This window comes from Oncorhynchus mykiss, chromosome 11 (genome assembly GCF_057628025.1).
Source record: "Oncorhynchus mykiss isolate SJ-2025 chromosome 11, ASM5762802v1, whole genome shotgun sequence".
Classification (NCBI taxonomy): Eukaryota; Metazoa; Chordata; class Actinopteri; order Salmoniformes; family Salmonidae; genus Oncorhynchus; species Oncorhynchus mykiss.
The window spans coordinates 58,750,788-58,766,481 of record NC_143032.1 but is presented as its reverse complement, the minus strand read 5'-3'; the positions used below and the strand labels follow the sequence as shown (position 1 = coordinate 58,766,481).

Sequence of the window (15,694 nt, the reverse complement as noted above, 5' to 3'; positions counted from 1 at the left end):
TTAAATTTTAACAAGGCACACCTGTTCATTGAAATGCATTCAGAGGTGACTACCTCATGAAGCTGATTGAGAGAATGCCAAGTGTGCAACGTTGTCATCAAGGACACACGGGTGGCTACTTTGGAGAATCTCAAATATAAAATATATTTTGATTTGTTTAACACTTTATTGGTTACTACATGATTCCATATTTGTTATTTCATAGTTTTGATGTCTTCACTATTATTCTACCATGTAGAAAATAGTACAAATAAAGAAAACCCCTTGAATGAGCAGGTTTGTCCAAACTTTTGACTGGTACTCTATCTGTGTCCATATTGTCCATGAGTTTCTAGTAGATAGACCATATGGTTTAATAGAAAATAGCCTAATTAATGAAAAAAGTACCTAACGTGCAATGGCATTATTTCCATTTAACTCTTTAACTCTTCCAACTATTGACTTTTTTCACAACTGCCATCAGTTTGACAACATATACATATGGACACAGAAAAATTTCATAAAAATATATATGAAGGATATTTCATGCTGTAACCCTCATTTAAACACCAATGGAATTCATTAAGTTGAGGGTTTTAAGGCTTTGTCATTCTATTTTGTATTCAAAAAATGACCATTATTCACCGCTGTGCCCTCGCTGTCCCTGTTATCTCTCCTAGCGACCTGTCCAACAACCGCATTGGCTGCTTGACTCCAGACATGTTCCAGGGACTCACCCAACTCGCCAAACTGTAAGCAGGCTAAATGACTGACCATAAAGCAACACATTCTAGTGTAGTATTGTAGGTACAGTGCCTTGCGAAAGTATTCGGCCCCCTTGAACTTTGCAACTTTTTGCCACATTTCAGGCTTCAAACATAAAGATATAAAACTGTATTTTTTTGTGAAGAATCAACAACAAGTGGGACACAATCATGAAGTGGAACGACATTTATTGGATATTTCAAACTTTTTTAACAAATCTAAAACTGAAAAATTGGCCGTGCAAAATTATTCAGCCCCTTTACTTTCAGTGCAGCAAACTCTCTCCAGAAGTTCAGTGAGGATCTCTGAATGAAAAATAACAAAAGTACAACAGCATCAGTAAAAATGTGATCAATACATGTGGATGATTTTGTTCCAGATGTCACGCCCTGAACTTAGTATTCTTTGTTTTCGTTATTATTTTGGTTAGGTCAGGGTGTGACGAGGGTGATATATGTGTTATACCCTGTCTAGGGTTTTGAATGTTTATGGGGTTTTCCTGTTCTAGGTGTTTTTATTTCTATGGTTGCGAAGATTGGTTCTCAGTCAAAGGCAGCTGTTTATTGTTGTCTCTGATTTAGGACCATATTTACAGTGCCTTGCGAAAGTATTCGGCCCCCTTGAACTTTGCGACCTTTTGCCACATTTCAGGCTTCAAACATAAAGATACAGTTTTATATTTTTTTGTGAAGAATCAACAACAAGTGGGACACAATCATGAAGTGGAACGACATTTATTGGATATTTCAAACTTTAACAAATCAAAAACGGAAAAATTGGGCGTGCAAAATTATTCAGCCCCTTTACTTTCAGTGCAGCAAACTCTCCAGAAGTTCAGTGAGGATCTCTGAATGATCCAATGTTGACCTAAATGACTAATGATGATAAATACAATCCACCTGTGTGTAATCAAGTCTCCGTATAAATGCACCTGTACTGTGATAGTCTCAGAGGTCCGTTAAAAGCGCAGAGAGCATCACGAAGAACAAGGAACACACCAGGCAGGTCCGAGATACTGTTGTGAAGAAGTTTAAAGCCGGATTTGGATACAAAAAGATTTCCCAAGCTTTAAACATCCCAAGGAGCACTGTGCAAGCGATAATATTGAAATGGAAGGAGTATCAGACCACTGCAAATCTACCAAGACCTGGCCATCCCTCTAAACTTTCAGCTCATACAAGGAGAAGACTGATCAGAGATGCAGCCAAGAGGCCCATGATCACTCTGGATGAACTGCAGAGATCTACAGCTGAGGTGGGAGACTCTGTCCATAGGACAACAATCAGTCGTATATTGCACAAATCTGGCCTTTATGGAAGAGTGGCAAGAAGAAAGCCATTTCTTAAAGATATCCATAAAAAGTGTTGTTTAAAGTTTGCCACAAGCCACCTGGGAGACACACCAAACATGTGGAAGAAGGTGCTCTGGTCAGATGAAACCAAAATTGAACTTTTTGGCAACAATGCAAAACGTTATGTTTGGCGTAAAAGCAACACAGCTGAACACACCATCCCCACTGTCAAACATGGTGGTGGCAGCATCATGGTTTGGGCCTGCTTTTCTTCAGCAGGGACAGGGAAGATGGTTAAAATTGATGGGAAGATGGATGGAGCCAAATACAGGACTATTCTGGAAGAAAACCTGATGGAGTCTGCAAAAGACCTGAGACTGGGACGGAGATTTGTCTTCCAACAAGACAATGATCCAAAACATAAAGCAAAATCTACAATGGAATGGTTAAAAAATAAACATATCCAGGTGTTAGAATGGCCAAGTCAAAGTCCAGACCTGAATCCAATCGAGAATCTGTGGAAAGAACTGAACTGCTGTTCACAAATGCTCTCCATCCAACCTCACTGAGCTCGAGCTGTTTTGCAAGGAGGAATGGGAAAAAATTTCAGTCTCTCGATGTGCAAAACTGATAGAGACATACCCCAAGCGACTTACAGCTGTAATCGCAGCAAAAGGTGGCGCTACAAAGTATTAACTTAAGGGGGCTGAATAATTTTACACGCCCAATTTTTCAGTTTTTGATTTGTTAAAAAAGTTTGAAATATCCAATAAATGTCGTTCCACTTCATGATTGTGTCCCACTTGTTGTTGATTCTTCACAAAAAAATACAGTTTTATATCTTTATGTTTGAAGCCTGAAATGTGGCAAAAGGTCGCAAAGTTCAAGGGGGCCGAATACTTTCGCAAGGCACTGTACTTAGTACAGTGATAGTGATTAAACATCTGTCTGGTTTCTCCTGTTAGGAACCTCTCTGGGAACATCTTATCTACCTTGGACCCAGGGGTCTTCAAGGAGCTCCCCTATCTTAAACTTGTGTGAGTACTGTTCCTTGCTCCTAACTACCATCCCCTTTTTCACAGTTTGCTCCAGACAGATGTTTGTATAATCTTCGGAAGCGATATAAATGCAATCTTGGCAATCTGATCACATTTTTCTCCCTATATGCTTAGTTTAAGCCTTTTGTCACATCTGACATGTTGATCCTATAATGGACCACCAGATAATAGATCTGAACTGTTGGGCAACATGCCGTTAGAGGGAAAGTGCACCCGCTCCTCAGTGTAATCTCCCCTGATGAATGCTGTTGTAAAACCACCTGCTTTTTCTCACCAGGAACTTTAACTCTGACTTTCTGTCATGTGACTGTGGGCTGCGCTGGGTGCCGGGTTACTTTCGCACCAGGACAACCCGGCTGGGGGACAAGACAATCTGTGCTTATCCCAGGAACCTCCATGGAAAGCCCCTGCGTGGACTGAGGGAAAGTCAGCTGAGCTGTGGTGAGTGTCTGACAGGAAATTGAATGCATATGAATGCGGTGGTTCACCACTATCACCCCTCAAATAGTATGAAAACTTGACTATATGAATGACAGAGTCATTGTTTTCTCATGGTAATATTGTGAGATGAGGTAAGTGTCTGTGAAAAGTAATAAGCTGTGAGTGAGCAAGTGGAAACATGTAAGAAGTGCAATAAAAATGCAAAATACCAATGTTTTGCTGTCTCCAATAGCGTGTTTTCTATTGTATTTCCTCTTCCACTCAGTAGTCTGTCTTTCCAAGTGCACCAGTTAGCTGTGTTGTGCCTCCTCTGTGGTCGGCCTATATGATTTGGGGCTGTCTGCATCCAATATTCCTAAAAAAGCAGGCTCATAATGGCTTCATCTGAAATATTTAGCTGAGGTCGTGTAATGAAAGAGCAGCAGAAGTAACCCAGAGTGATTTGTTATGGTCTCATCTGCCTTCCCTTCTCCTGGCTGTGCTGTGTGTTCCTCTCCTCACTCAGATGGGCCTCTGGAGCTGCACACCCTGTCACTCCTACCCTCCCAGCGCCAGGTGGTCTTCAAGGGGGACCGGCTGCCCTTCCACTGCACAGCCGCCCTGGTGGACAAAATCACTGCGCTGCACTGGCGCCACAACGGCCAGCTGGTGACCTCTGACCCTGAGCAGGGCGTCAGTCTAGAGACTAGCGTGGTGCATGACTGCACCTTCATCACCAGGTAATGTTACAGTACTGAGGGGTCCGTTGGTATATCTGTCGATCCCAGCACTCTTTTCTTACCTTTCATTGCACTCCTCAATTGTCATATTTTCATGTTTTTATCATAAAGTTAAATATGTTTTTGATTTAGTAATGGTTTATGAGGCCAGTGTTTGGTTCTCATGAATTGATGAAAAAAAAAACAGTTTGTTTAGTTTCTGCTGATAGGACATGAGGTGTAGTGTGCTGTCTGGGTATGTGTGATGGCAGTGACTGATGTACTGTCTCCTCGGTGCAGTGAGCTCATCTTGTCCAACGTGCATGTTGAGGCCAGTGGAGAGTGGAAGTGTGTGGTGGCCACTGGGCGGGGCAACACCTCCCGCAGCGTGGAAATAGTGGTGCTGGAGAACAGCGCCTCCTTCTGTCCGGAGGAAAGAGTCACTAACAACCGGGGAGAGTTCAAGTAAGGAAGAAAACAATAATTCCCTTCTCCAGAAACTAAATCCACAATAATAACAGTCCTTCTGATTAAAACATGCTGCATCCTCCTCCCTTGGTGTTTTTTTCTAGGTGGCCCAGAACCCTGGCAGGTATCACCTCCTACCAGTACTGTCTGCAGCTGCGCTACCCCTCCCTGTCCATGGGGGGTACTGTGGAACAGAAGCAGGCATCACGATACTGTGACCGCTCAGGGAGCTGGGAGGAGGGAGACTACGACAACTGTCTCTACACCAACGACATCACACGGGTCCTACACACCTTCATCCTGGTCAGTACCAGGGGTGTGCTTGGGCTGTCCCAAGTTCATTTAGCCCAGTACCTATGAAATCAAAATATAGTACATATATTATGGTAGTAATATTTAAATAGTTGTTGCCTGAAAGGTAAATGTGTCAAAGTAACAAAACATTTGAGTTATTTGCTTTAAAATAATCATACTTCTCTCTTTTTCCAGATGCCCATCAATACCTCTAATGCAGTCACTCTGGCACGTCAGGTGCGCACATACACCGTGGATGCATCCAGTTTCACTGACACTATGGACGTGATGTATGTGGCCCAGATGATGGAGAAATTCATGGAATATGTCCGACCACTGCGAGAGGTGGGACAATGAGATCTTTAATCCCTCAATGCATGTTTTTTTAATATTTTATTTTGTATCTGCGTTGTCTTTAATTGGAAAGAGTTGATAGGGACTTTTTGACTTGAATATTCATGATATATTCATTACCTTATGTCCATGATTAAGTTTCTTTCTGCCCCCTGTGTTTATGTAAATGCCTGTTTTTATGCTTGCTTTTTAATGTCTTTACCTGTGTGTATGTATGTGTCAGCTGTCAGAGATGCTGGTGGATATGGGCAGTAACCTGATGCAGGTCGATAATCAGATCCTGGCCCATGCCCAGAGAGAGAAGAAAGCCTGCAGCTCCATAGTCCACTCTCTGGAGACTCTGGCCTGGCCCCAGCTCCACAGCCATGCTCAGGACCTCTCCACGGTACAACAACCTGCATTCCAACATGTTTTAAGGTTCTATATTATTTTTATCTAACAGTCCTAAATGTAATCAACGTTGTTAACCCCCTATAGCTCTCCAGGAACATTGTAATGGAGGCCCATCTTATCCGTCCGGCCCACTTCACTGGCATGAGCTGCACAGCTTACCAACGCCGGGAGACCTTGTTAGGCAACCTGGGCATGGAGGGGGCAGAGCCCACCCACGAACAGCAGCTCCGCTTCCGCTGCACCACAGGCACCCACAACACCTCCATAAATAACTTCCCCATGAAGGTAAGCACTGTCTCTGTCTCCCTCACCCTGACCTGAACCCAACCTTACCCACAAACAGGACTGTAGTTGTGTGTCTGTGGTACAATGGCAGACAGTGCATACGGTTGTCATTAGAGGGAACACACCTCAGAGCTTGACCTACTGGAGATGGCATGGATCTGCATTTAGCACAGTCATTTACAACAGCTGACATGAAAGAGGTTTTAGATTTTGTCGTTTGGTGTTTGAAATTTCTGTTTCGTATTCCCTTGGGTTAACAGAGTCAAATATAGGTGAAAGTAGGACAGTGAAGAATGAATGCTATGGCCTCCCGGGTGGCGCAGTGGTTAAGGGCGCTGTACTGCAGCACCAGCTGTGCCATCAGAGTCCCTGGGCTCTGTCGTAACCGGCCGCGACCGGGAGGTCCATGGGGCGACGCACAATTGGCCTAGCATTGTCCGGGTTAGGGAGGGCTTGGTCGGTAGGGATGTCCTTGTCTCATCGCGCACCAGCGACTCCTGTGGCGGGCCGGGCACAGTGCGCGCTAACCAAGGTTGCCAGGTGCACGGTGTATCCTCCGACACATTGGTGCGGCTGGCTTCCGGGTTGGATGCGCGCTGTGTCATGAAGCAGTGCGGCTGGTTGGGTTGTGTATCGGAGGACGCATGACTTTCAACCTTCGTCTCTCCCGAGTCCGTGCGGGAGTTGTAGCGATGAGACAAGAGAGTAGCTACTACAACAATTGGATACCACGAAATTGGGGCGAAAAATGGGTAAAATTAAAAATAAAATAAAAAGCATTATAAAAAAAAAAGAATGAATGGTATGATTCTGTCTCTCTGTCTCTCTGTCTCTCTGTCTCTCTGTCTCGCTGTCTCTCTGTCTCTCTGTCTCTCTGTCTCTCTGTCTCTCTGTCTCTCTGTCTCTCTGTCTCTCTGTCTCTTTCTATGTTTCTCCCTCCCTCTAGAATGCTGTAGCCCTCGCATCTGTGGTTCTCCCTGCCTCTCTGTTCCCCCCGGACGCCCCGTCAGACTGTAAGCTTCAGTTTGTGGCGTTCCGTACAGGGAGGTTCTTCCCTTTCTCAGGGAACTTCAGTGGTCCTGGAGAGAACGCCCGCAGACGCAGTGTCAACAGCCCTGTCATCTACGTAGGCCTAGGTGAGGGAGCAACACTTTTATTACACAATTCAACAAATGTACAGAGATGGGTCAAACCTGGTTATTTTAAGACAATTACAAAATACAAATGTATGCGCTGGTGACAGTGATGGTCATCTCCTCCTTTGTGTGGCAGATGGGTGCAGTATGTGGAACCACTCGGAGCCCATCTTGGTGTCCCTGCGCCACTCAATCCCGGGAAGTGACCCAGTGGCGGCCCACTGGAGCCTGCAGGCCCTGCAGCAGCAGCAGGGGGGATGGAGCCAGGAGGGCTGCCTACTGGCCCACACTGACTCTGCCACCTCGACCCTGCACTGCTCTGTACTCAGCAACTACGCCGTGCTGCAGGTAGGGCGGGGAGCACATCCTAGGATCCCAGAGACACATGGTGGATGTAATGTAATGATGACTCTGCACAACACGCACTGCACAACACGTCAATTCCTGTTGAATGTGGAATGAGGGAAAGCCCAGTTTGTTGTTTTGGAAAGTTCTGAAAGTCTATTGAAAAAGTTTGGTTACTTGCTAGCTACCTTTTGAGTTTGGATCCTGCAACGTGGTTGTCTTCAGTAGCTGGGACCTCTACTACCTGTCCAGTGATCCTGCTGAACAAGGCCGGGTCTGAGGAGCTGCTTGGCGTAGCAGATAGCCTAGCTGTTAGCTAGCTGCCTATAGGGCGAGTGTGGTTTTCTTGAGGGCTTGAGTGTAGCCTGCGATGTGGATAGCCATTGTGGCTGGGACCGCGGATTGTCCCGGGCTTGTGGCTGTCTAGATCCCTGCTGTTTGTTGTTTCCAATCCTTCCTGCGACCTGCTCTGTCTGGAACTGCGTGGGAGTAACAGCTTAACCTACGTACCGTTGAGGACAGTGGTTTCTCTATCACAGGTGAAGGATCTTTTAATTAAATGAAAAATGTTCTACAAGCAGTTGTTACAACAACAAGAAAACAACTTCAAGTGTTGTGTCCAAATACTGGTGGAGTCAATTAATAAAATAATGGATGACCTGAACATAGATGTCCAGGACCTGAAGAACAGTTTGCGGTTCTCCCAGGGTCAGCGCGATGAGTTTAAACAGGAGAATGGCAAGGTGACAAAAATCTGTAAGTCATTGAGAGAGGACATCAGTTCTGTATGTGAATCCATGATAACAATGACGGAGAAATCAGATTATCTCGATGACAATCAAGGCGAAACAACATTGTTGTGGACGGAATTGCAGAATCTCCACATGAGAACTGAACGGAGTCTGAGGACAAAGTGAGGGAAATGAACTCGGAGAAACAGAAGATGGACCACAAGACGATTGAGGTTTGAGCGCGCTCATAGGACTGGAAAACCCACCACCGGCCCAGCTGACAGGTCCAGGTCAATATTGGTCAAGTTCCTGAGGTTCAAGGACAAGGTACCTGTTCTGGAAAGAGCCAAGAACTTGAGCGGAATGTACTTCTTGCTCAAAAAGGACTAATCTGAAGCTGTGCACCAGAAGAGGAAAGAACTTATCCCAGTCATGAAAGCTGCCAGAGCGTGTGCGGACATTACTTACATCTGCTATGACAGGTTCATTGTCCACCCTCCCTCCCAAAAGCCTGGAAGGGATGAGAGACCCAAGCCTAAAGCCAACCCTGAAGCACACACACACACCAACTGATTAATGGACTGCTGAATGAATATATTTTTCTTCTTTGCTCTTTTCTATATTATGTCTATCTCTGATAAGCTACCCGGAAAGGACAGGAAATAGCCCATAGTAATATATGTAGCCTTAGAAATAAGGTTCATGAAATCCATAACTTGCTAACATCAGATAACATTAATAATTAGCCATTTCTGGGACTCACTTAGATAATTATTTTGATGATACAGCAGTGGCAATAGAAGGATATAACATCTATAGAAGAGACAGAAATGCTTATGGGGGAGGCGTTGCTGTGTATATTCAGAGCCATATCCCTGTAATGCTTAGAGAAGATCTTATGTCAAGTGTTATTGAAGTGTTGTGGTTGCAGGTTCACCTGGCACATCTAAAGCCTTTTCTTTGGGGGTGTTGCTATAGCCACCAAGTGCTAACAGTCAATATCTAAATATGTGTGAAATGCTTGATAGTGTATGTGATGTAAACAGAGAGGTCTACTTTCTTGGGGACCTGAATATTGACTGGTTTTCATCAAGCTGTCCGCTCAAGAGGAAGCTTCTCACTGTAACCAGTTCCTGTAATCTGGTTCAGGTTATTAATCAACCTACAGTATGGTGTTTACAAATACTTCTGGTGTCACGTTCGTTGTAACGAGGAGTCCAAGGCGCAGTGTGATGAGAATACATTCCTCTGATTTATTTAACGAAGAACACTTAACAAACTATACAAAACAACAAAACGAACGTGAAGGTATGAACAACGAGTGCTGACACAGGCAACTATACATAGACAATAACCCACGAAATACCCAAGTAATATGGCTACATACAGTGCCTTGCGAAAGTATTCGGCCCCCTTGAACTTTGCGACCTTTTGCCACATTTCAGGCTTCAAACAAAGATATAAAACTGTATTTTTTGTGAAGAATCAACAAGTGGGACACAATCATGAAGTGGAACGACATTTATTGGATATTTCAAACTTTTTTAACAAATCAAAAACTGAAAAATTGGGCCTGCAAAATTATTCAGCCCCCTTAAGTTAATACTTTGTAGCGCCACCTTTTGCTGCGATTACAGCTGTAAGTCGCTTGGGGTATGTCTCTATCAGTTTTGCACATCGAGAGACTGAAATGTTTTCCCATTCCTCCTTGCAAAACAGCTCGAGCTCAGTGAGGTTGGATGGAGAGCATTTGTAAACAGCAGTTTTCAGTTCTTTCCACAGATTCTCGATTGGATTCAGGTCTGGACTTTGACTTGGCCATTCTAACACCTGGATATGTTTATTTTTGAACCATTCCATTGTAGATTTTGCTTTATGTTTTGGATCATTGTCTTGTTGGAAGACAAATCTCCGTCCCAGTCTCAGGTCTTTTGCAGACTCCATCAGGTTCTCTTCCAGAATGGTCCTGTATTTGGCTCCATCCATCTTCCCATCAATTTTAACCATCTTCCCTGTCCCTGCTGAAGAAAAGCAGGCCCAAACCATGATGCTGCCACCACCATGTTTGACAGTGGGGATGGTGTGTTCAGCCGTGTTGCTTTTACGCCAAACATAACATTTTGTATTGTTGCCAAAAAGTTCAATTTTGGTTTCATCTGACCAGAGCACCTTCTTCCACATGTTTGGTGTGTCTCCCAGGTGGCTTGTGGTGAACTTTAAACGACACTGTTTATGGATATCTTTAAGAAATGGCTTTCTTCTTGCCACTCTTCCATAAAGGCCAGATTTGTGCAATATACGACTGATTGTTGTCCTATGGACAGAGTCTCCCACCTCAGCTGTAGATCTCTGCAGTTCATCCAGAGTGATCATGGGCCTCTTGGCTGCATCTCTGATCAGTCTTCTCCTTGTATGAGCTGAAAGTTTAGAGGGACGGCCAGGTCTTGGTAGATTTGTAGTGGTCTGATACTCCTTCCATTTCAATATTATCGCTTGCACTGTGCTCCTTGGGATGTTTAAAGCTTGGGAAATCTTTTTGTATCCAAATCCGGCTTTAAACTTCTTCACAACAGTATCTCGGACCTGCCTGGTGTGTTCCTTGTTCTTCGTGATGCTCTCTGCGCTTTTAACGGACCTCTGAGACTATCACAGTACAGGTGCATTTATACGGAGACTTGATTACACACAGGTGGATTGTATTTATCATCATTAGTCATTTAGGTCAACATTGGATCATTCAGAGATCCTCACTGAACTTCTGGAGAGTTTGCTGCACTGAAAGTAAAGGGGCTGAATAATTTTGCACGCCCAATTTTTCCGTTTTTGATTTGTTAAAGTTTGAAATATCCAATAAATGTCGTTCCACTTCATGATTGTGTCCCACTTGTTGTTGATTCTTCACAAAAAAATATAAAACTGTATCTTTATGTTTGAAGCCTGAAATGTGGCAAAAGGTCGCAAAGTTCAAGGGGGCCGAATACTTTCGCAAGGCACTGTAAATATGGTCCTAAATCAGAGACAACAATAAACAGCTGCCTTTGACTGAGAACCAATCTTCGCAACCATAGAAATAAAAACACCTAGAACAGGAAAACCCCATAAACATTCAAAACCCTAGACAGGGTATAACACATATATCACCCTCGTCACACCCTGACCTAACCAAAATAATAAAGAAAACAAAGAATACTAAGTTCAGGGCGTGACATCTGGAACAAAATCATCCACATGTATTGATCACATTTTTACTGATGCTGTTGTACTTTTGTTATTTTTCATTTGTTTTAAAATCACCTTTATTCACCTTTAACAAGGTATGCTAGTTGAGAACAAGTTCTCATTTACAACTGCGACCTGGCCAAGATAAAGCAAAGCAGTGCGACACAAACAACAACACAGAGTTACACATGGAATAAACAAGCGTACAGTCAATAACGCAATTGAAAAAAAGAAAGTCTATATACAGTGTGTGCAAATGGCGTGAGGAGGTTAGGCAATAAATAGGCCATAGTAGCAAAGTAATTACAATTTAGCAAATGAACACGGGAGAGATAGATGATGATGTGCAAGTAGAAATTCCGGTGTGCAAAAGAGCAGAAAAGTAAATAAAAACAATATGGGGATGAGGTAAGTAGATTGGATGGGCTATTTACAGATGGGTTATGTACTGCTGCAGCGATCGGTTAGCTGCTCAGATAGCTGATGTTTAAAGTTAGTGAGGGAAATATAAGGCTCCAAGCTTCAGCGATTTTTGCAATTCGTTCCAGTCATTGGCAGCAGAGAAATGGAAGGACAGGTGGCCAAAGAGGTGTTGGCTTTGGGGATTACCAGTGAGATGCTGTTGTTGTTATCGTGACCAGTGAGCTGAGCATAGACTTATAGATGACCTGAAGCCAGTGGGTCTGGCGACGAATAGGTAGTGAGGGCCAGCCGACTAGAGCATACAGGTCGCAGTGGTGGGTGGTATATGGGGCTTTGGTGACTAAACGGATGGCACTGTGATAGACTGCATCCAGTTTTCTGAGTAGAGTGTTTGAGGCTATTTTGTAAATGACATCGCCGAGGTCGAGAATTGGTAGGATAGTCAGTTTTACGAGGGTATGTTTAGCGGTGTGAGTAAAGGAGGCTTTGTTGCGAAATAGGAAGCCAATTCTAGATTTTATTTTGCATTGGAGATTTTTTATTTTATTTTTATTTTACCTTTATTTAACCAGGCAAGTCAGTTAAGAACAAATTCTTATTTTCAATGACGGCCTGGGAACAGTGGGTTAACTGCCTGTTCAGGGGCAGAACGACAGATTTGTACCTTGTCAGCTCGGGGGTTTGAACTCGCAACCTTCCGGTTACTAGTCCAACGCTCTAACCACTAGGCTACCCTGCCGCCCCATAGATGTTTAATATGAGTCTGGAAGGAGAGTTTACAGTCTAGCAAGACACCTAGAATATGTGGACAACTACAAATACCTAAGTCAGAACCGTCCAGAGTAATGATTCTAGTCGGGCGGGCGGGTGTGGGCAGCGAATGGTTGAAAAGCATGCATTTAGTTTTACTAGCGTTTAAAGGCCATGTTGTATGACATTGAAGCTTGTTTGGAAGTTTGTTAACACAGTGTCCAAAGAAGGGCCAGATGGATACAGAATGGTGTCGTCTGCGTAGAGGTGGATCAGGGTATCACCCGCAGCAAGAGCGACATCGTTCATATATATACAGAGAATTGAGTCGGCCGAGAATTGAACCCTGTGGTACCCCCATAGAGACTGCCAGAGGTCCAGACATCAGGCCCTCCAATTTGACACACTGAACTCTGTCTGAGAAGTAGTTGGTGAACCAGGCGAGGCAGTCATTTGAGAAGCCAAGGCTGTTGAGTCTGCCAATCAGAATGCTGTGATTGAGTCGAAAGCCTTGGCCGGGTTGATGAAGATGGTTGCACAGTACTGTCATTTATCAATGGCGGTTATGATATCGTTTAGTACCTTGAGCGTGGCTGAGGTGCACCCGAGACCAGCTCGGAAACTGGATTGCACAGCGGAGAAGGTACGGTGGAATTCGAAATGGTCAGTGATCTGTTTTATTAATTTGGCTTTCGAAAGACTTTAGAAAGGCAGGGCAGGATGGATATAGATCTATAACAGTTTGGGTCTAGAGTGTCACCCCCCTTGAAGAGGGGGATGACTGCGGCAGCTTTCTAATCTTTAGGGATCTCGGGCGATACGAAAGAGGTTGTCTAGTCCAGCTGATTTGTACAGGTCCAGGTTTTCCAGCTCTTTCTGAACATTTGGGTGACTGGAGTTGGGTGACTGGAGTCACTGACAGTTTTATGGGCTTTCCTCTGACACTACCTATTATATAGGTCCTGGATTGCAGGAAGCTTGGCCCCAGTGATGTACTGGGCCGTATGCGCTACACTCTGTAGCGCCTTATGGCCAGATGCCGAGCAGTTGCTCGACCATAACCTATTGTTGAGAAAACGTATGTGATGGCTTTTCAACCTCTGCCATATTGTAGATTCAGAGCTATATATCTACTATAACTCAGAGTTTTCTTTACTGGAAGCTTCTCTAATGTCAAATATGTAAAGTGTGGTGTACCACAGGGCAGCTCTCAAGGCCCTCTACTATTTTCTATATTTATCAATGACCTGCTACTGGCATTAAACAAAGCATGTGTGTTGATGTATGCTGATGATTCAACCATATACACATCAGCAACCACAGCTAAAGGAAGTCACTGAAAGCCTTAACAAAGAGTTGCAGACTTTTTTGGAATGGCTGGCCAGTAATAAACTGGTCCTGAACATCTCTAAAACAAAGAGAATTGTATTTAGTGTAAATCATTCCCTAGGTTCTAGACCTCAGCTGAATCTGGTAATGAATGGTGTGGCTGTTGAACAAGTTGAGGAGATTAAATTACTTGTTGTTAACTTAGACTGTAAACTGTCATATTCAAAACATATCTATTCGATGTTTGTAAAGATGAGGAGAGGTCTGTCTGTAATAAAGGGATGCTCTACTTTTTTGACACCACACTCCACAAAGCAAGTCCTGCAGGCTCTAGTTTAATCTTATCTTGATTATTGTCCAGTCATATGGTCAAGTGCTGCAAAGAAATACCTATTTAAGCTGCAGCTGGCCCAGAACAGAGCGACACGTCTTGCTCTTCATTGTAATCAGAGAGCAAATATTAATACTATGCATGCCAATCTCTCTTGGCTACGAGTTGAGGAAAGACTGACTGTGTCAACTTCCTGTTTTTATTAGAAACATGTGTTAGAAATTCCAAATTGTTTGCTTAGTGAACTTACACATAGCACTGATACACACAAACACAAACACACAAACACCAGACATGCCACCAGAGGTCTTTTAACAGTCCCCAGGTCCAGAACAAATTCAAGGAAACATACATTATTATACATAGCCATGAGAGCATGGAATGCCCCTCCATCTTTTTAGCGCAAGTGAACAGGAAACCTGGTTTCAAAAAACAAATAAAGCAACACCTCACGACACAAATCATCTCCCCCATGTGACCTGCTTTTGTCTGTAATGTAGGACCCTATGAAGACTAGCTGTAACTATTGGCGTCAGCTAATGGGGATCCTAATAGATCTAAATAAAAACTCACTTCACTGGATGAATGTTCATGTTCTTTTCTCGAGGTTTGGAGATTTTATATCAAGCCCCACAGTGTGGTCGTTGCAAAGATATTAATAGTTATCTTTTTCCTAGGAGGTTCCTGACTTCCCCCACTCCCCACCCATGTCAGTGAGGGTACTCCACCCTGTGGTCTATAGCTGTACTGCAATCCTCCTCCTCTGCCTCTTCACCATCATCATCACACACATACTACACCACAGGTACCGTGTGTGCGTGTACGTGTGCAAATGCATGTGTGTGTGCGTGTGTCTGCTATCTGACCTACCCCACAGTGTCTTTATGTCCATCTAATGGTTCTCTTTGTTTTCTTCTTCCTTCTGCAGTTCTATAAACATATCCAGAAAGAGCTGGCACACGTTACTCAATACCTGCTTCCACATCGCTATGACCACAGCTGTCTATGCAGGAGGCATCACCCTGACCAGCTATCCAATGGTGTGCCAGGCAGTAAGTCCCTCTCCTCCCAGACCCAGCTAATGCTCTCTACATGTGGTGTGTAGGCTGTGTGTTTGACCCTGTGTGATTTGTGTCAGGTGGGCATCGCTCTCCACTACTCCTCATTGTCTACACTGCTGTGGATCGGGGTCAGTGCTAGAGTCCTCTACAAAGAGGCGGTCTGGAGGATGCCACGGCAACCAGAGGGAGAGTCTCCTGTTCCAGCTACTCAGCGGCCTATGCTCAGGTAAGTGATGTCATCAGGGTGAGATAGAGTTTACTTTTATATGAGAAGGTTGTGAGTCATTGTCAAACAGGTCAACGGTTGAGTTGTGAGCTCATTGTGGGGCGGTATTTTAAATGA

At 44.0% G+C, this 15,694-nt stretch overlaps 1 protein-coding gene across 4 annotated transcripts in view; it reads left to right on the top strand.

Moving 5' to 3' along the window:
* adgra2 (adhesion G protein-coupled receptor A2) overlaps positions 1–15,694 on the top strand; it is a 55,151-nt gene that overhangs the window by 34,912 nt on the left and 4,545 nt on the right. For all 4 annotated transcript variants that reach the window (XM_090190636.1, XM_036935864.2, XM_036935863.2 and 1 more), the window contains 14 exons: positions 660–731; positions 3,001–3,072; positions 3,371–3,534; positions 4,040–4,253; positions 4,533–4,697; positions 4,805–5,003; positions 5,190–5,339; positions 5,572–5,733; positions 5,826–6,026; positions 6,973–7,162; positions 7,299–7,510; positions 14,968–15,095; positions 15,219–15,342; positions 15,429–15,577. In XM_090190636.1, the coding sequence (XP_090046762.1) occupies positions 660–731; positions 3,001–3,072; positions 3,371–3,534; positions 4,040–4,253; positions 4,533–4,697; positions 4,805–5,003; positions 5,190–5,339; positions 5,572–5,733; positions 5,826–6,026; positions 6,973–7,162; positions 7,299–7,510; positions 14,968–15,095; positions 15,219–15,342; positions 15,429–15,577 (2,202 nt within the window). The remainder of the gene's footprint in view (positions 1–659; positions 732–3,000; positions 3,073–3,370; positions 3,535–4,039; positions 4,254–4,532; positions 4,698–4,804; positions 5,004–5,189; positions 5,340–5,571; positions 5,734–5,825; positions 6,027–6,972; positions 7,163–7,298; positions 7,511–14,967; positions 15,096–15,218; positions 15,343–15,428; positions 15,578–15,694) is intronic.